The sequence below is a fragment of the Xenopus tropicalis genome, chromosome 8, assembly GCF_000004195.4.
Source record: "Xenopus tropicalis strain Nigerian chromosome 8, UCB_Xtro_10.0, whole genome shotgun sequence".
Lineage (NCBI taxonomy): Eukaryota > Metazoa > Chordata > Amphibia > Anura > Pipidae > Xenopus > Xenopus tropicalis.
The window spans coordinates 71362940-71383236 of NC_030684.2; the positions used below are offsets into that span (position 1 = coordinate 71362940).

Here is a 20297-nt window from a genome sequence, read left to right on the forward strand (position 1 = left end):
TCACTCCTCATATCCAGTCACTAATCAAATCATGTCACTTTCAATTAAGAAATATTTCCAAAATACGATCATTTATCACCCAAGATGCTGCCAAAATTCTGATTCACTCTCTCATCATATCTCGCCTGGACTACTGTAACTCCCTATTAATTGGCTTTCCCCTCCAAAGACTGTCCCCACTCCAGTCCATAATGAATACTGCTGCCAGGCTCATACACCTCTCTAACCGCTTCTCCTCTGCCGTGCCGCTCTGCCAATCTCTGCACTGGCTTCCCCTACCATCCAGGATAAAATTCAAACTAATGACTCTCACATTCAAAGCAGTTCATAACTCTGCCCCACCCTACATCTCTGAACTCATCTCTAGGTACCATCCAACCCGCTTGTTACGCTCCTCTACTGACCTGCTCCTCAACTCCTCTCTCATTCCCTCCTCACACGCTCGCATTCAAGACTTTGCAAGGACTGCCCCCCTTCTCTGGAATTTGCTACCACAAACTGTCAGACTTTCTCCCAATCTCTCTGCCTTCAAGAGATCTCTAAAAACGCATTTATTTAGAGAAGTTTAACCTAATCTAGATTAACATAACCTCAGTGTGCTGCTAAAAGTAATACCCTGTGCCACACCTCTCACAACTCTGGTCATGCCTATTCCCAAACCTTGTGTCTCAACCCTTTCACCTTATAGATTATAAGCTCGTTTGGACAGGGCTCCCTTCACCTCTTGTATCGGTTATTGATTGCTTTATATGTTACTCTGTATGTCCAATGTATGAAACCCACTTATTGTACAGCGCTGCGGAATATGTTGGCGCTTTATAAATGTTATTAATAATAATACCATGCTAAAAGTGAACATAAAGGTGAACATCCCCTTTAAAAAAATACATTACCAGTAGGGAACAATACATTAATAAAATAAAAGGAGCCAGTAAACATGCAACTTAAAGACAATGTTATTTATAAGTAAGAAACAATTGGAAGATCAGTGCTTTTCCCAGAAAAGGTGGCGACCATACGCACAAGTGCACTGAATAAGGTCCAAGGGAATGGGTGATACATGCTGGATATGGAGAGAAACTTTATATTGGAGAAGCAACATAAACATCCAATTCACCATTCAGCTGCCTAGTTCCCTTACTAGGAATATCATTGCAGACAAAACATAATTAGATAAATCAGCAAAAGTTCTCAGACACATTGAGCAACTGTCTTACTTAATGGCACTTTTATCCATTTTTAAAGTAATAAAAAAACTGACACAAAGGTATTAATTGAACAACTTAGCAAGCCTATCTTGGCCCTTAATATTTCTAATTTCAAAGTATGCCAGGCAGAGCACCAAGCCAAGCACATTAGGCCTTCAGGTGGGACAGAAGATTCATGCAACTATAGTTACAAGGAAAGGTTCAAATTTATATTAACTTTTACTATGATGTAGTCCAAGACAATTTGCAAAACATGTTTTTTGATTTATCTTTTTGTTCAGCAGCTCTCCAAAGTGGGATTTCAACAGCTATCTGGTAGCTAGGGTCCAATTTAACTTAGCAAATAGGCAGTGGTTTGAATAAGAGACTGGAAAATAAATAGGGTAGAGGCGAGAAAGATAAGTAACAAAAAGCAGCAACAACAAAACCAAAGCCTAAGAATAGTTCTTTTGGATGCCAGGGTCGGACAGTGACTCAGGTCAAAGAAACAGACTAAAACAGCAAATACAAAGTATTTAAAAACAGAATAAAAGATACAGACTAATTAATATGTTGCTAAGGAATTTGCAATTTTATAACATATTAAACATTAAAAAGCCCAATAGTGTCAAAGCGCTAACCTTCCAAAGTCAGTAATAATTACAGGCTACATTTTAGGAACATTTTGTTACGTTTTTCAACACAAGTGCCCACGTTAAACTAGCTAATAACGTCGGATAGAAGTTTATGACAGGCAGAAACGCTAGCGTCGCACAGACAACAAGACATGCGCCAGCGCATAGTTTTGACCTCATCTTTGCGTTCCAGAATCAGGGCAGGCTATTGGGTGTAGCACATCACGTGAACGTTTCAGCTTCCGGAGAACAAAGCCATGGAAGCTGATGGTTCGTATGAGCCTGGATTTGTGGGGATCCGATTTTGCCAGGAATGGTGAGTTATATTATTCCTCGGCTCCCGCTCCAACAGGAGATAGAGAGCACCGTTATTTGGCCAACCGGTCATGAACTCTAAGTACAAGAAAAGCTAGTTTTATTTGCGACACTGAAGTTGATTCCATATGTTTTCAAAAGGGAACACGGAGCTTTATGAAGATTGCATGTTGCCAAGTGCTTGACTGTGCTATGGGTCCATGCTGGCAGCACAGGGTTGTGGGAAAGCAGTAAGAGGCCACAGAAATTCTTTAGCTGTTGTTGAATCCCCCAAACCAGAGGCTGATGGGAGTTAAACTTCATGGTAAAAAAACCACCAATTGATTGAACAATAGCTCCCTGCAAAGTCATGTTTGCCTTAGGCCCCATTACTATAAATAACTACCAGTGCTCAATCTGTATGAAAGACTGGCTTATATAACAATATTTTAGCCCCCTGTGTAAGAAGTATACTGCCATCACATAATTTTAATACCAGTGTATGCCAATGTATGGTTTACACAAGCTAATGGATCATGGGGTGTTCTTCACTGGTGAATGCATTCAGGACCTCCTGGGCAAGATAAAATGGTGTAGTGAATATGTAAGTTATGGACTGAATGTACTTTGGTGTAGAAATGCATACTTTAGAGCATTTTTTACTGTAAATTATGTCTTTAAATGGTGAGCCAAGTAAATATGTCTCAGCTACAAAAAAAACCTCTTGGTATTTTTCACAAATATCTGCTCCTTTGGTTGATTTGTTTGGACAAGGAATATGTTATTCACAGAACTCATTTTTCTTTCTCTTGTAGCAACAACATGTTGTATCCTAAAGAGGATAAAGAAAACCGGATCCTCCTTTATGCGGTAAATTAAACATTAAATATGTTAAGTAAAAACATACATTCGTGAGGTGATTTACCAACATGCACGATGCTAATATATGTGTGGAAATATCACTTTTACATTATTTACTTTGTTTTAAAATAGATAACTGGTGTAAATTTTTAGATAAGCCATAAATATTGTTGCCTGTATGGCTGCTTTATGTTGGTAAGTTTGAGTCAATCATCCCTTTGTTCACTCTGCCAGACATTCTTTGACTAAAAAATGTCTTTTACCATTTAAGTACCCATTTAACTACATACCAGCAATTGGAATTTTTAGAGCGCAGTCATTCAAATGTTTATTTTACTTACAGTGCCGGAATTGTGATTACCAACAGGAGGCCGATAACAGCTGCATATATGTGAATAAGATTACACATGAAATTGAGTGAGTACTGAATGTACATACACCAGGCAGAATGCTCAAAAAAAGGCTTCTAGAGAGATAGAGATTAATTTATTGAACAATGAACAGTTTAAAATGTGTTGAGATACTAGTCTGGGTGCTTATTTGTTATTGTTGGAAGCCTATAATATAATTTCTTTATAAAGTATTATTGGTCCAAGTGCATAAATTCTGTTATTCCATCTGTATTGTTTGTACTCTTGTTTCTTCTCTGTTTTTTTGTAATACTGTTGCTTGTATTTGCAAGTATTTTGTCATAGGAAATAATATTTTCTATTTTTTTTGTCACATAACTTTCCAGTATACCTTAATATATTTTTTTCTATATGTCTAAATGAAATAATAACATCTAAAAGGATGTGAACTGCTATCTATGGGCTTTTTCCTGTAGTCTCTGAAGGTGTTACTGACTCAGGCCGCAGTTTCAGTTTGCCTTCACTTCCATATTTATAAGGTTGTCATCTAAGGTTTTTTTTGCTGTACTTTAATTCCCATAATTTTCCAACAATGTTTACCCTAAGCTATGTGCTCAATGAAGCCAGCACAAAACACATTTTTGGGCATTTAAAGAACACATTTCTGTATCTATTCTGACTTGAGCACACTATTTTTAAAAATGCCCACACATATTGTAAAATGTGCACAGAAAGGAATTATTGCACGCATAGCCAAAAAGTAAATAGACGGGAGTATTGTTCTTCAGTGTATTATGAAGGGCTAAAGCATATTGAGAGCTGTAGCCTAGTATTGCCAGGATTGTATCCTTGAAGCTGAAAACTTTACTCCAACGCTTCTTTTACCTAAAAATGTAAACAAAATTATATCAACCCTTCAGATGTTTAATTAAACTGTAATATCAGAATGCCAAACCGTACAATAATTTCCCTGTGTTAGATAACAAAAAAAGTGACTAATATAGCCGTGGAAGCCTATGCATAGCCAGTTTTAGTTTGGTTTTTCTTGACTCATTGCTATCCCTCTTCCATAGTGAGCTAACCCAGATCATTGCTGATGTAGCTCAGGATCCTACCCTGCCACGTACAGAGGATCATCCCTGTTCTAAGTAAGTTACTTCAACCAAAACAGAAGGGGGGCTCCCTTAAGGGAAGAGAAATGGCTATTTACTAAGAAAAGGTGATAAATCTGCCAGTGCAGTTGTCATAAAAACCAATCAATTAACCAAAATGTTTCCTTTTCTAATTGGTAGTAGACTGATAAAAGCGAATAACTTTTTGGTTGTTGGTGAAACTGCACTTGCGCCATTTAGCACCTATGTAGATGGGTCCTTATGTAACTTTCTGTCTTTTGCTTACCTTCTTGTTTTCAAATATTCCCTGCTCCATAGGTGTGGTCACAAAGAAGCAGTGTTTTTCCAGTCTCACAGTGCTAGAGCTGAGGTACGTATATTCTTCATACTCCACAAAACCAATTATTGCATACCAATAAATCAGACACTAACTACACCTTACTTATTTTATTGAGATACAGACCCAACTTGCTACAAACATCACATCACATGTTTATTGGCATTTGATTGTGTTCCTAATATTTGTAATACACAGACCGTGTTGCTTTCTCTTTAGGATGCCATGCGACTGTATTATGTATGTACAGCACCACACTGCGGTCATCGCTGGACGGAGTGATTGTTGAAGGCTTAAATAGCCTTATGTTTTGTTTTTTGCTGGGATATGTTATAGTGTCTGATTTAGAAATAAATAATGTTTTTATATTTTTAAATGTTATGTTTTACTTTAAATAAACACTTGCTCCTTTCACTAAATTTTTATTCTGGAGAGATAGAGGCTATATGTGTAAAAGTTTTCAAATGTAGTATGGTGTGGTATGGTGCAGGATACTAATTTCCTCTCTTAATGTGCCTGTTCCTCTTTTTCGCAAGTTTTTTGAGAGCAATGGGTTGTTGGGGTGCACCTCTACAACATGAAGTGTGTAATTATCTGCATTGGGAGAAGTGAAGCCACATTCCTCACACACATAGATCTTGGATCGGCGCTGGCGGTAGGCATAATTTTGCAGGATGCCATGGATTTTGCGTAAGTGGGACTCTAAAGAACAGCGCTGAGTAAAAGACTTGTCACACACAGGACATTTGTAAGGGCGGATCCCTGTGGGAAATAGTTACAGTGGTTAGAAGAGCAGTAGCAGGTGTGAGGAGCAGCTAGAGGAGAATACAATTCACATACGGTATCTTCTCACCTGTATGAGTTCTCATATGACGCTTGAGGTCAAAGGTGTCATTGAACCCTTTTGAACAGCATGGGCAGTGATGCCTTTTCTGGATGCTGTGACATTTCTGGTGACGTGTTAACATGCGCTGAAGTGGAAAGCATTTCCTGCATGCACGACAGGAAAATGGACCCTGGGAGATGGTGAGAAAAAAAATATTTATGAATTTTAAAAATAGTAGTTAGCTGAAGGGTTACATACATGCAGTGCTTTAAAGGGGAAGGAAAGGCTAAGTCACTTGGGAGTGCTAAAATGTTAAGCACCCCCAAGTGACTTGAATCGCTTACCTCGTGCCCCGGGCTGGTGCCCCTGTTAGGAGAAAACCGCACCAGCCCGGGGCACCTGGGGCGATGCGCTTCCTCCTTCCGGCTTCGTTTCCCTGAGACTTCAAGTCTGGCACATGCGCAGTAGAGTGAAAAAGCCGACTTCGCTGTTAAAGTTCGGCTTTTCACTCTACTGCACATGCGCGCGCAGCGAAGCAGGAAGAAGGAAGCAACTCTGCTACCCCGGGCTGGTGCTGTTCTCTCCTAACAGGGGCACCAGCCCGGGGTAGAAGGTAAGCGATTCAAGTCACTTGGGGGTGCCTAACATTTTGGCACCCCCAAGTGACTTAACTTTTCCTTTCCCTTTAAGAGGGAAGGAAGAAATAAAATCAGTGATGGGAAGAAAGGAACATGCAAAACAAAGCAAACTGATTCTGTAAGTATTGACCTTAGAACGCTGCCTTGCAATGGCAAGGGTTTCTAAACTTCTTTTGCTCATGCTTTCCTTTGATTCTCAACATTTAGCCAGACCAAAAAAGATGTTGCACGTTGAGCACACTAGGGGGCTTATTTATTACATTGTAAAGCTAGAAGCTTGCAACTGTTGCAACAGTAAAATTCCTATGCACTTTGCATTTGTATGCAATAAAATAGGAACATTTGGCTGTTTGAGAGGATATTGCAAAAATCTTACCTCTGGAACTGGGGATGCTGCTTGTTTGTCAGTCTTGAATGGGAAAAACATGGAGTCTGTATATGATCAAGGTAAAAAGAAAAATCAGATGCCGACCTTACAAATTTTGACAATTTTATTTCTTTGCATTTACACTTCCTTTCCTCTGACACCCCATCCATCATTCTTTGCAACTGTCATTACAGTCTGCTCATATATTAAGTCACAATTTTTTTTTCTCCCATCTTTGCAGCCTCCCAAACTTGCATTTGTCGTGACCTGCAAAATCTAAATAATTACATTACTTCATTTTTAATTATTTTACTCTAACATCTGTCACAGCACACTCACGACTGTCTTTGAGTGACAAACCAGAGCTTTCCAAAGGGGTTTTCAGTCAATGTTAAGCACTGCTGGTGCAAATCATGGTCAGAACCAAACTTTTGCAACTACAAATTTAAATTGTTTCCCTGTAATACTAGCCTCTATTTAGCTTACTGCAGTCTTCAATTCACTATTTAAAAATTCCCAGTATCACCAAATCTGTTGGCTTCTCTCCTTTAACACTCCTGAATCTCTATAGTGCTTTTCCTCCCTTCGGACAAAATAACTTCTGATTTCCTTAAATCATACTACCTGCCCTCTCAGTCCTACTCCTGCAATGCCACCCCTGTTTAATCAAAGCACTAACACATATATTCAAGTCTCTGAACTAGAATCTTCCCTTGCCACTTAAAACATGCACTAATCACTCTGCCATTAAATGAGCAGCGGGGGTAAGAGATCCCGGACTAGGGGATGGCAAACAAGGTACCTGCCTAGCGCCCCCTTACTGTTGCACCCTGGGCAGGTGCTTCTTCTGCCTACCTCTAGTTCCGGCCCTGGAATCCAGTATTTTCTTTGGCTATTTTCTTAGCATGTATTTTTCTGAATAGAAGGTTTTGCAATCAAACAAATACTTTGCTCTTGTGCTTTCAATCATAAATTAGGCCTTATATCTTATTATTACCCACTCGGGATTAAAATCACACCAACAATCAATGTTGTTAAGTATAGATGGCTGGTTGACTAGGGAGGAAGTTCAAAAGAGGAGGAACGTGAAAGTAAATAAAGGTCCTGGATCTTATGACATTCACACAGGGTACTAAAAGTTTTGTTATTGCCAAACAACTTTACTTAATCTTTCAGGATTCTTTGAGATCTGGCATGGTGCTGAGATACTGGAGGATTGGCAATGTTCCATTCTCAGCTTGAAAACTATAGCCCTGTGTTAGACAAACTTTTGAAAGGGGTCCAAAGGGATAAGTATATTGAATACATTTGAAATCCCAATACTATGTGCTTGTCTTTAATTTTCCTGATGATATGAAATGCAACAAATTTTCATACAGGATGTTGATGTTTTGCAGAAAAAGATGACTAAATTGGTGAACTGGACAGCAAATTGAAAGATTGGGTTTAATTTTGATGATTGCAAGGTTATGCACTTGAGGCCATGCTCTCCCTACCTTTACAAGGCAGTAAAGTGATGTAGTTATAAGTGTCCATTTAATGCCTGGGTAGCATTACTTTACTTAATAATGAAGGGGAAATCATTCTTTCAATACTGCATTATTGGAACATATTGTTCTGTGGATATCCCCTTAGGCAACAGTGACATCCTTCATGTGAGAAATGCAGGAGTTGTCCACTGCTGATGTTTCAGACAGGAAGGGTTCCTACTGGGAGCATAATGATGCAATGGCCCAAACAGATTGTTTCTAAACCAACATTTAACTTTACAAAAAATTATTAAGCCAAAAATCTTACATCTAGGTTTGTTGGCATGCATTTAGTGGAATTATTTGACTTTTCTGCTCCTGCAAAAAAAAGTTAGGGGCACCCCTCCACACTGTGTACCCCCAAACACCTGAGTGTGCATGCATCAGGAAATGTGGGTACAGGGGGGATGTGGATCCTTATGGGGCACTCTTTACAGGTCCCCCACAGTTACTGGTCTAATGTAGCATAATAAAAAGCTCAGCAGGTACACTCCCACTGTTAAATGGGGCATATTGTACCTTTCAATGAACTGATGATAATGTAAGTGGCAGTTAAAGAAAGTAAGTGTTAATGGAGGGTCAAAGGCCCATGGCATCCTTGAGGCATACAAGGTATTGTCTCTCTTTTTATGTTTTGTATTGCTACCCCACCTGTTTAAATATCCAGTACTTTGCCAGGGTGGTAGACAAAGAGAACAAACATTAAATAGATACGTTTTGATCTAATTTGCTCTTCCATTATCATTGCTAACACAGATGGATTAAGACGCTGCAAACTGGATTAGTTTGCATTAGAGATGTACAATTATAGGGGCTATGCAACGAAAACAGAAGGATTCAGTATAAACATATATGCCTATTGAACACAAACAATATATCACACACAACGTGGTGTAGACTATAGATCTGGGGGTACATCAACAGCACTAAGAGAGATATTCATTGAATGGAAGATCCAGGATGGGTGTACTTTGAATTACAATTACAGTAATACAGCAGTTTCTAAACTACAAAATCCAGTATGTTCTGGAAGGTGCAATAAGTTAGCTGGCTAAATTCCCCTGTTTTCATCAGAGTATTGTTTACCTGTCACTTGTCACATTGCCAAATACTCCCCCCTTAAACGTATATCAGTATTGTGATACTACAAATACCCTCTTATGATACAAAGCATCAGCAGGTGTGAAGGGTCTATATATACAGATATATATTATTGTTATTATTAACATTTTTTTATAAAGTGCCAACATATTCTGCAGCACTGTAAGTTGAAGAGATATGTCTATATATATATATATATATACATTATATATATATATATATATATATATATATATATAAATTAGAACACATTAGTAAATACCAGGGTGGCAGCAACTACACTAAATTATCTGTACTTTTAAACTGTTTACATAGAATACCCTTCTTACCTGGAACATAGAGGTCCCCTCTTTCTGCATCAACCAGGTGCCCCCATCCTGTGAATTTTATAACAGTCTGGTGACGCTTCACTAAAAATGATCGAGGCATTGTGCTGCAGCTAAAAAGTAGAGAAGCTGAATTTCCATTATCCCTATATACATGTATATGTCATCTAATATACAGTAGTTATAAAAAATGGAAACTCCCAATCAGAATAAGGGGTAAAAAACTTACATGCCTGCAAGCTGCTAGTAGAAAAATGTTGTACAGCATTTAAACAAGGGTAATGTCTGATAAACCTACCTAATATGTGTCCTCGAGAGCACAGTCAAATCAAAGTGAAGCACTTGTATTGTGATACAACAGTTCTTTATAGAAAGGCAAAATAAAATCACAGAAATTGGAGACTGGACAGCAAGTGATTTCTATTATTTGTTCCGGATAATTTGAATATCCTAGGATTTTGCATATAGAGCTTTTATTCCCTTCTCAAACAGCACACAGAAAACGGGCCCTTCCTCCCTATGCAAATTGTGCAGACATAGAATAGAGGAGCATCTGACAAGCAACAGTTTCTTCTATTAGCATTCCCAAGCAATATGCTTTCTACTAGTTAACAATGTTAACTAACTTTTTAATGTAAAAAGGGCACTATTCATGAATATGTGCTGTAATATACTTAATAAAGACCTGCAGCTTACAGGATCTTATTAGCTGCTATTTTCTCTTTTAGTTTGAATAGCTGTTCTTTTGTCCTGTGCTCGCATTTGGTTAACAAACTTCTGTGTTTTAACTGTTTAAATGTGCAGGCTAGGTGCTGTTTTGTTTAGGTACAATGTGCTGTAAAAATGAAGTGCACTGAGGCTTATATTTGAATATAGAGATATATGGTAGGTTGCACTCCTAATGTGTTGGGAGAAAGAAACTATGGCTGGCGGTGAGGTGATGTGAGTTGTAGTCCACCAACAGCTGGGTGGCAGCAGGTTAGACATGATGTTGTTAATGGTAGCAGATTACACTTACACTTATTTCTGTAAAAGCACAAAGTCATGCATTAAAATTTGTAATGGAGAATGGTTCTTAACAGAGGTCCAAGCCCCATAGAGCTTACAATCTAAGTGGGTAAGTAACTTAAAGGCACAAATAGGAGGATATAAAGGGCTGCAGGTTAAAGTGGCACTCACTACATTATAAGTGCCAGAATTGGTAGTCTTTATTTCTGAAGAGTCTGAGAGATGATTCTCTCACGATGAATTCAGGGTTGGTATTCTAACTTTTAAGTGCAGCAAGAGTGAAAGGTTTAAGGGGGACCTGTTATTCAGACATGAAAAGCTGTAAAATAGAAGTCCTTTTCAAACTAAACATGAAACCCAAATTCACTTTTTTATTCACACATCCATACCCATTATAAAAGTCCCACCTGTCAATCATATAATGCCTTAAGCATAGAGGCTGGGCAGACAATTACTTTCACTTTCCATTCAGCACTTACTTTCTCCCTTCTTCCTCACCATCTAATTGTATAACCAGTGCATGGGCATGTATATCAGGTCCTCCATTCTGGCACATACAAAATATTTTGGTGTGATACAAAGCTTGCCTTAAAGGGAAACGAAAGTCAAAGTCACTTGGGGGTGCCAAAATGTTAGGCACCCCCAAGTGACTTTAACCGCTTACCTCGTACCCCGGGCTGGTGCCCCTGTTAGGAGAAAACAGCACCAGCCCGGGGCACCTGGAGCGGATCGCTTCCTTCTTCCTGGCTTCCTTTTCCTGAATGCCAGCGGTGGGCGCATGCGCAGTAGAGTGAAAAGCCGACTTTAATGTTTAAGTTCGGCTTTTCACTCTACTGCGCATGCGCGCGCAGCGAATCAGAAGGAAGGAAGCGCCGGCAGCTACCCCGGGCTGGTGCTGTTCCCTCCTCACAGGGGCACCAGCCCGGGGTAAAAGGTAGGTGGTCAAAGTCACTTGGGGGTGCCTAACATTTTGGCACCCCCAAGTGACTTTGACTTTCGTTTTCCTTTAATAAGTGTCCACAAAATGGTGCCTGTCTGCTTGCTTGCTGTGATGGTGTAATTCCAAAACTGAACAGGATTTTTAAAGCTTTCCATCAGTATACATACAGTAGTAAAGAGAAGGACTAGGTGGAAAGATGGTATAAAACAATGTTCGGCCCCCAACTACAAGTGAGGTGAACTTTTCAAAGATTAATCTTAGGGCTCCTACTAACAAGCATTTCTTCCTGCATTCCCCTGTGTTACGTTCTGCTGTGTTCCACTGCAGGGGAGCACAGGAAATAATGAATCATATTCTTCTATATTCACCTATATTCTATAGGTGCAGGTAAGCACCCAATGCCGGTGGGGCACAGAATGGTGTGTTAGTACAGCCCCATTAGGAAGAATAAAATGCATGGGCCCATGGGGTTCCCTCCGATGCTGCTAGCAGGTTATAAAGTTGTGGGGTAATGGTTGGGCAGAACTAGGTGTGTTAGCATGAATTGGGTGTGGCAGTATGTTCCTGGGGGTGTGAGCATAAATATCCCAGCAGTCACCCCTGCAAGACTGGAATCTCTCATCATCAGATCTTTCACCTACAATTATTTCAAGGCTAAAGAAAAAAGCATAGCATAGTATAGCACATGCAATTTCTGAAATTAATGTTCTTTCTTTAACTGTTTATTGAAACAAATGTTCCAGAGTGATGCTTTTATAAAGAGATGTCATCATAAAAAAACAACTTTTTTGTGTAATGTCCCATGTGTGGGATGTGAGATTGTACTTCCTTGTGTCCAACACTGAGCACACAAAATCAACATCCTATTGCAGTTCTTATTCCAGTAGTTATTCTACTATCATTGTTTATGCCAATGGCAGACTGGAAGACGAATAAGGGAATACCTAAACCTGATTAATAAAAAGTAACAATAAAAATATATCAGTGTTTTAGAGGTTGGGGTCCATGACCCCGAAATGAAATCTAGAAAGAGGCTTAGACGTGCTCCACCCATTTACATACTTGCATGATAGCATCCCTGCCAAACGGAATGCGAAAGCCTCTGAGAAACTCGCTGCACAAGTAAGGCATTACGCATTGCAGCATTATTACAGCCGCCAGGGTCGCTCTTTCATTGAGTCTATGAATTACACCCAAAAGCATTGGTGCGCTACCGCATTAATTACTAAATGCAAGTGAGCGCAAAAAGACAAGAATTGTGCTGCTTTATCCATATTTTCCATAACTGTAAGACTTTCAAACTTCCGAAGCGCCACTTCTCTGTTGCATAAAATCCTGCACCCTCAAGAAACTACAAGACCCAGAATGCCTTGGATACATGCGTGCGCATGTTTAAATGTTCCCCTAAATCTCATTTCCTCTGACACCCAAGTGATGGTGGCAAAAGTAGAATACTAAGGACGCTTATTGTACGGTAAGTTCGCTTTGAAATGACTTAAATTGGTACATTTGTGGCGCTGCATTTAACCTGACCGTGCCATAATGATTTTGCAGCGCATTCGTTTGACATGTCTAAAAGGTAATTCTGTATTGAGGCGCCCACGTTGGAAGACTTTCTGATGAATTGTGCATGGAATAAGAAATGCATTCTTTTATTTTGCACTTGCTCCTCTGTAGATGTATAGTTGTTTTAGAAACCTGTGTCTATGGGGATGTGACCGGTGGTACTCTTGCTAGAGTGTAGAGTGCTGCTACATCAGATTGGGAGGGATGGTATCATTTAGTCGGATTACTACAATTCTGTCCATTAATGAAACCCCTAATTAGTGAAGGTAAATGTGTGTGAGATAAATACAGTGTCGGATTGAGAGGCCAGGGCCGACCAGAAAACCCTGCACCATAGACTCACAAAACTTTAATTCCTCCTCCCCTCCCTCAAAATGTATTCTCCTAGTCTCTTTTCTCTACATACTATACTCTATTCTTCCATCTATCAAGCTTCCTTCCAAAATGTTAGGCACCCCCAAGTGACTTTAATCGCCTACCCTTTTACCCTGGGCTGGTGCCCCTGCTCGGAGAGAACCGCACCAGCCCGGGGTAGCTGCAGCGATCGCTTCCTCCTTCCTGGTTCCCTGCGCGCGCATGCACAGTAGAGTGAATTGTGGAACTTTAACAGAGAAGCCGGCTTTTCACTCTACTGCGCATGCGCCGACCGCTGGCATTTTCGGAAAGGGAAGGACGAAGCGCTGTGCTCCAGATACCCTTGTTTTCTCCGTACAGGGGCACCAGCCCGGGGTAAAAGGTAAGCGATTAAAGTCAAATGTTAGGCACCCCCAAGTGACTTTGCCTTTCCTTCTCCTTTAAACTTACCATCTGTCCCCATCCCATAGGGACAGACCCCGTTTCAGGATTTCAGTCCCTGTACAGAATTGCCCTGTGAACCCCATCCCCATCCATAACTTTCAAAAATCCCCTCTGCAGCCCCGCTCCCACTTCCTGTTCAGTTCTCCAATTTGACAACCTGTTGTCGGAGTGGAGAGCCTTCTGCACATGCCTGGAGGCAGCAGGAGCCAGTCTGTGCATTAGCAGGGGGTTTTTTTTTATGAGAGACCTGAACAGGAAGTGGGGGCGGGGCTTCACTCTGCAGAAGGAAGCAAAGGATTAATGTCTAACTGAGGAACCAGGTCAGACAGAATGTTGGGACAAAAGTAGGTAATTCTTGGGGCTGTTTAGAGTAATTTTACTGATAGAAAAAAAATGATTTGAAAAAAATGGTTTACTTATTCTTTAAGGGCCCTTAAAAGTAGTGCTAGAGACACTATATTATGTCTCCCCCAGTTTGGCCCATAAATAATGTTTTGTGGCATATGTTAAATGGTATTTGGTAAATTCAGCTGCGTGCAGAATATGATTTTCTTTTATTTTGAAAATGTCAGGTGAAGATAATGAAGATAAGAAGAATGAGAAGATCATATCATTGTGATGTTTCTGTTATTACATCTGACACATTTCTGTCTAGAATTGGAACCCCTTATACAGTAGTTAAAGCATTCTGTTTACTGGTCTGGACCATGTAGACTTGTGGAGAGAGTCCCATTACTACCCTTTAGTGTATTTTTTGCTTCCACTCTTCTTCCCAATAGGATTCTTGTCTTTTCTGCCTGACTTGTATGGTTATGAAAATTAATTAAAATCTAATATTACCAACATTTTTATTCTCGCTTCTTGAGTTCTGTAACTGTTAGAAAGAATATTGGCACGAGTACTAGGACTTATGGTTTAGCTTGCAAAAATTGGCTATAGATTTACAAACATTAGATATGGCAGTGAAAAGAGAAATGCTTGCTTTAGTATATCTTGAGTAGTGGTCTGCTTGTATATTCTGATTCTGCAGAAGAATGACTATATGCATTGCTAAACATATATCCAGAAACACCTTTTAACATGCTTTTTTAGTCACAATATTTATGTATGTATGGAAATATCATTATAATTGTTCTTGATTATTTGCAGGTAGAAACAATGACAAAATGCATAGTGAAGGGTTGTCGTAACACAAGTCGGAAAAACAAACGTGACCTTGGGGTGACTTTGCATGGGTTTCCTTGTTCCATCGAGAGGATAAAGTTGTGGCTTCAGCAAATTGGACAAGATTTTGGTAACCTTGATTCCTATGCACAAAAAATTCTGGATACACGAAAAAGGAATATTTTTCGAATCTGTTCTGCTCATTTTGAACCTGAAAATTATATCTGTCAAGGTATGAAACTGGTTCTTAGAGCTGATGCAGTTCCAACTATTTTCCCTGCAAGCAACTGCAGAACAGACAGAAAAGAAGACATTGTTGTTCCACCTCCCAAGAAATTAAAACGTAAAGCTGACACTGTACAAACATCACTTGACAATATGAATCTGTCTGGAACAAATCAGACTAATGAAGAAGAAGAAGCTATAACCTATGCCATCCGCAAATACATGTTGGAGAATACATTGAAGCCGATGCCCAAAGAAATGGTGGATGCCTCTACTTCCACAGATCCTAAATACTTCAATACAGATCAGGGTGTACAGTGGTCTGAAGATGAATTTAATTGTACAAAACAACCACTAATGATAAAGCATGACCCTCCTACCACTAATATTTTCTGTACTCCATTAGCACCTAAAGAAGAACCAGGATGGGATCCAGCCTACAAGGAGGGTATTTCTAACACTGGTGGCACTATCTTATTGCCGTTGCATAAAGTTCACACCCAAGTAGATGGTTGTTTGAATTGTGCAATGTCACAACACACATCTTCCACGGAAAATATAACATTTACTGCACCCAAAGTAATAAAGCTTGAGTCTGATTCAGAAAGTTCACCTATAACTAGAACTAAGAGCTTTATTAAAAGAGATGTTTCGGAGGCTGCAATGGCACATGAAAGGAAGTTTATTGTTTTTGAATCTTGCTTAGATGATCTATTCCTAAAACTGAGTTGTGGTTCTGGAAATGGCTGCAGAGCATGCATAACTGGACTTGAGAAATATGTTGATGGCTCATTTTTGACGGTCATTGGGCACTGCCACAACGGACACCGTTTCCACCTGTGGCACAGCCAACCTGTAAATGGGCAGGTTGCTGTTGGAAATCTTCTAATGGCAGCTGCTTTGCTCTTTAGTGGGTCTAGCTTTCCTAAGGTAAAGGAGATGAATAAATTGTTAGGCCTTCAACAAATAAGTGCAGAGACATATTATGACTATCAGCAGAAATATTTATTTCCAACGGTTGATGTACACTGGCACCAAGAAAGACAACTGCTTAGGGATGCTTACATTAGCAGCCCATTGTCTCTTGCTGGGGACTGCCAGAAAAACATTCCAGGTCACTCTACTGAATACTGCAGCTACACTCTTCTTGATGTTGCCACTAAGAGAATTTTGGATTTTCAAATTGAACAGATGTCTGAGAGAACTCCTCCAATTGCTGGCGAGAAGCTGGCTTTCAAGACCTGTCTTAACAGAATATTAGATGAACAGTTTGATGTCAAAGCTGTTGCTACTGACTGTGACCCTGGCATAAAAAAAATTATGAGAAAAAAATATGGCTACCTTAAGCATGAATATGATGTTTGGCTTTATGCTCGTATTCTGAAACAACGGCTGAAATATTTGAGCAAGAGAAAAGCATGTCCTGAGCTTGAAAAGTGGATTCCTACCATTACAAGCCATTTATGGTGGGCTGCCAACACCAGCCATGGAAATACTGATTTGCTCCTTGAGAGATGGCAGTCTTTACTCCCACACTTAGTAAATCAGCATAAATGGAAGGGCATGAAATTTAGCTCAGGTTGCACCCATCGGCCATTAGCAGCTAGGGAACAGAAGTCCTGCCCGTGGCTGAAAAAAGGAACTTTGGCATTTTACTCATTAAGACAAGTAATAATACATCCTCATGTGTCTAATGATTTGCTTCATTTGTCTCAGATTTCACATGCTGAGGAAGTTGAAATGTATCACAGATTTGTTTTAAAGTATCGACCAAAGTGTATGCATTTAAAAATGGATGCCATAGAAGCAATGACGAAGTTGGCAGTGTTGGCTTATAATGCAAATATACACAGGCAGAAACTAAGGTGTTTTTCTGTAAAAAAAGGAAAAGGTGTGTTTGGCACAGTGACTCATGTCCGCAAATGCCGACTTGCCAAACCTCTGTACCATGAAGCCTCCAGTGAACATGTTATACCTATGATGACAGATGTAATTAAAATATCGTCAGGCAAGCTATGTCACAGCTGGTTTCCTCGGGTTACCACTGCCCTTAGGCCTTAGCCACCATAGTGCAGTAACAGTATCTGAACACCTGAGGACATTTGATTTGGACATGTGCTGCTCCTCAAAAGTTTGCTAATCATAAACTAGGCTTTTTGGTATAAAGTGTAAAAAATACACGCAGTCTAAAATTATTGGAAAGAAATACCTGCATTTTTTTTATCCAAAAAGGAAGGATGAAACGGTGCTTACTGTAAAGTAAAACAAACTTTAAACCCATATAAGTTAAGGATCATTTACTTATGTAAAGTGTAATTTTGATTAATGTAACTATAAGTAAATACCAATGAAACACACACGCTGCAGATCCTGATTACAGTGAATGCTGCAATATAAACTGCTTTATAATAGATAATTTGTCAGTTCTGGTACATGTGAATTATGTAGATGATTAGCCTTTTAATACCCAACACTTTACTACACACGGTGTGAGTGATAAGTAAATTGGTTTGCTTTTATTCTATATTATTGCAAATCCAAATTCAGCAGAACTAATATTTCTTTTATAATACTAATAGATTACAGCCCTATTACATTTTTTCTAGGTGTTTAAAACAAAATTACTAAAAACCCTGCTGCGATTAAATGTGAAATTTAGTAAGGTAGTTTGATAATGCCCCCCTCAAACTATAGGCACCAGGGCAGGTAAGCTGTGTTTTGGGAAAGAAGCAGATTTTTCTACAGCATACTATTAATACCTGGAAATGTAGGTTCTACGTTGTCTGCAGTATGTACCTCCCCTTCTGACAATGTATCTCTGTCTTTGGCAGGACAAGCAAACTAACCATGTGTTGCAGCATGAATCAAAATGTTTCTGGTATAATAAGCTAAAGATTTTATTGTTACTCTTCTGTATTTAAAGTCTGAAGCTGTTCACATATTCATTGGGAACCTCAGAATGTCTGTCTGTTTAATGATTAGTAACACTTTAAGAGGAGGACTTGCCCCAATTCATGTATGGATTTATAAATATATAGATTATATATTTTGAACCGTTTATGTCAAGGTTCCTTTTGTCATTTGTGCCATTTTTTCTATGTAAATAAAAGGAATCTGTGTGTGTCATTGCCCTTATACAGGGTTTTTATTTTAAGGAAAAATGATCACAAAGAGTATTGCAAAATAAATAATAACTTCATTATTGTGTAAAAGAATATTCCACATAAATTCCTTCCCCATGGTTCATATATGTTGATTTGATTTTATGTGGGATCTACTACCAATACTGTATATAACATGTAAATATTGCTTAAAGGAAAACTACATCCCCAAACAATGTAGGTCTCAATAAAAATATATTGCATAAACAAGCTCATATGTAAAACCCTTCATGTAAATAAACCATATTCATAAAAATATAGTTTTTTAGTAGTATGTACTATTGGGTAATCCTAAATAGGAAAGTCCAACAAAGAGTTAATCTCCTTTTAAAGGCATACCTCAATAGTGGTGTCATCTGTGCTGTCCACCCTATTTCTTTTCAATCAGCTCATTGTAGAAAAAAAAATGCAGACCTAACTAATAAAAATGCCCAGCATCCACTTCTCCTTTACTAAGACCAAGACCCTGGAGGATGCGCATATGATAGAATCAGTAAGTGTGAGCGAGTTTTCTAAGCCATGACAGGGAGCTTGCACCAACACTAATCTTGTAGAGCCCTCCCCCCAGCAAGTGCTCACTAATAGCAGCCATCTTACACAGTTGCTATGGTGATGTGCATATACACACCGATCGTTTAGCGCCTTATTAGTTAGTTCTCTGAGGCAATCGGTGTGTGTTTTGCTCAGTCTCCTCCAACCTACTTGCTGCCATCTACTAGCACTGTGTATCCTCAGCTCATGTATACTGCCATTGTACATCCTTATCTGCTCTGCTGTGCTTTAATATTGGCACATGTACAGTTAGTTCAGTGCACCATTTTGATGATGTGTAAAATGGCGGCCACGACCGAGCTTGAATTGACAATCTTATCAGGGTCACAGCAGGAGTAATGTGTACTATTTGGACAAAATAATTCAGCAATCAGGTACAGCAAGGGGCTTGCTATAACATACTGCAGACTTGGGGTACAGGCTTTCCTTGTTCTTTAAATAATTAAGGGTCACCTCCTTGGATCATAGAATTCACAAACAAGCCTAGGCACAAACAAATAGCCTAACAACCTACAGCTGGAACTTTTGCTTGTGCTACAGGGGCCTGCAAATAAATGTAGGCTGATAACCAGCCCCTACACTGACGCCAGCCTTGTACCTTGCCTGTACCTGGAAGCTGTCTCTGCCCAGGTGCAGGCACACATAGGCTGTGTAATGCGAACTCTCAGGTTTTTTTCTGATATCCATTGCATCTACCTACACCTGGACAGAGACAATGCTTCTGGGTGCAGGCAAGATAGCAGGCTGGTGCCAGCATAGGGGCATATTCTCAGCCTGTAGTTCTAGCTTTTCTCTCAGTAGGACCCGTTATCTTAAATATAAGTTCTTAATTGTAGCTGTGCAGTAATCAAAGCAACCATTTGGCAATGGTTTTTATCAGCCTACTGCTATTTAGGCACATGGTGTATTCTTGTATGGAGAAGCCTCGGAAAAACAACCACATCTGCACATATGGATTGGATGTACATGCACCAACTGCTGGAGAAGGATTTTGTCAATATTGCTCATGCAAAACATGTTGAGTCACTGTCTAATAGACAAAATACTGGAGAAATTGGACCTGACAATTTTATATGTGACTGATTCACATATACATGTGTGAGAGTATAGTCGGTATAGGCACAGTTAACCCACTGATTTGTGCCCCCATTAAGTGATCAAAGTAGTTTCAAGATGTCCATGAAGGAGCTCATGAACCTGTTTTATGTTCCCCCTTCATTATTGTGCAAACAGACAGCACCAGCAGGACAATATCTTTTTAAAGCCTTTATTGGAACATGGGTTCTGACTTTGGTACTAGCAATGTTTCAGACAAACATC

The 20297-nt window shown here is 39.4% G+C and overlaps 3 protein-coding genes across 4 annotated transcripts; 2 read left to right on the forward strand and 1 right to left on the reverse strand.

The window, feature by feature from the left end:
- Positions 1 to 1958: 1958 nt before the first annotated feature.
- Positions 1959 to 5195, forward strand: polr2i (polymerase (RNA) II subunit I). The gene is made up of 6 exons (XM_002932615.5): positions 1959 to 2138; positions 2932 to 2986; positions 3321 to 3394; positions 4401 to 4475; positions 4758 to 4809; positions 4996 to 5195. Exons 1-6 carry the CDS (start codon positions 2080 to 2082, stop codon positions 5056 to 5058), a joined length of 378 nt encoding a protein of 125 aa, XP_002932661.1. The 5' UTR covers positions 1959 to 2079; the 3' UTR covers positions 5059 to 5195.
- On the reverse strand, positions 4872 to 9672 carry ovol3 (ovo-like zinc finger 3). Its single transcript, XM_018096924.2, has 4 exons — positions 9567 to 9672; positions 6617 to 6672; positions 5630 to 5792; positions 4872 to 5538 (listed from the first exon to the last, which is right to left on the reverse strand). Exons 1-4 carry the CDS (start codon positions 9664 to 9666, stop codon positions 5237 to 5239), a joined length of 621 nt encoding a protein of 206 aa, XP_017952413.1. The 5' UTR covers positions 9667 to 9672; the 3' UTR covers positions 4872 to 5236.
- Positions 9673 to 12803: 3131 nt separating this feature from the next.
- Positions 12804 to 18631, forward strand: LOC100492368. 2 transcript variants are annotated; one of them, XM_002932643.5, is made up of 2 exons: positions 12804 to 12985; positions 15025 to 18631. In XM_002932643.5, the coding sequence occupies exon 2, from the start codon at positions 15034 to 15036 to the stop codon at positions 17323 to 17325; it is 2292 nt and encodes a 763-aa protein (XP_002932689.2). In that variant the 5' UTR covers positions 12804 to 12985; positions 15025 to 15033; the 3' UTR covers positions 17326 to 18631. The 2 variants fall into 2 exon arrangements, with proteins under 2 accessions (XP_002932689.2, XP_031747397.1); XM_031891537.1 differs by lacking the exon at positions 12804 to 12985 and adding an exon at positions 13009 to 13090.
- The last annotated feature ends 1666 nt before the right edge of the window (positions 18632 to 20297 follow it).

Excerpts from the sequence above, each read along its gene's own strand:
- polr2i (XM_002932615.5), top strand. The coding sequence starts at position 2,080 with ATGGAAGCTGATGGTTCGTATGAGCCTGGATTTGTGGGGATCCGATTT. Across the intron at positions 4,476-4,757 it reads GAGGATCATCCCTGTTCTAA|GTGTGGTCACAAAGAAGCAG; the intron begins GTAAGTTACTTC and ends CCTGCTCCATAG. Across the intron at positions 4,810-4,995 it reads CTCACAGTGCTAGAGCTGAG|GATGCCATGCGACTGTATTA; the intron begins GTACGTATATTC and ends CTTTCTCTTTAG.
- ovol3 (XM_018096924.2), bottom strand. The coding sequence starts at position 9,666 with ATGCCTCGATCATTTTTAGTGAAGCGTCACCAGACTGTTATAAAATTC. Across the intron at positions 5,793-6,616 it reads CAGCATCCCCAGTTCCAGAG|GGTCCATTTTCCTGTCGTGC; the intron begins GTAAGATTTTTG and ends ACCATCTCCCAG. Across the intron at positions 5,539-5,629 it reads TCATATGAGAACTCATACAG|GGATCCGCCCTTACAAATGT; the intron begins GTGAGAAGATAC and ends TATTTCCCACAG.
- LOC100492368 (XM_002932643.5), top strand. The coding sequence starts at position 15,034 with ATGACAAAATGCATAGTGAAGGGTTGTCGTAACACAAGTCGGAAAAAC.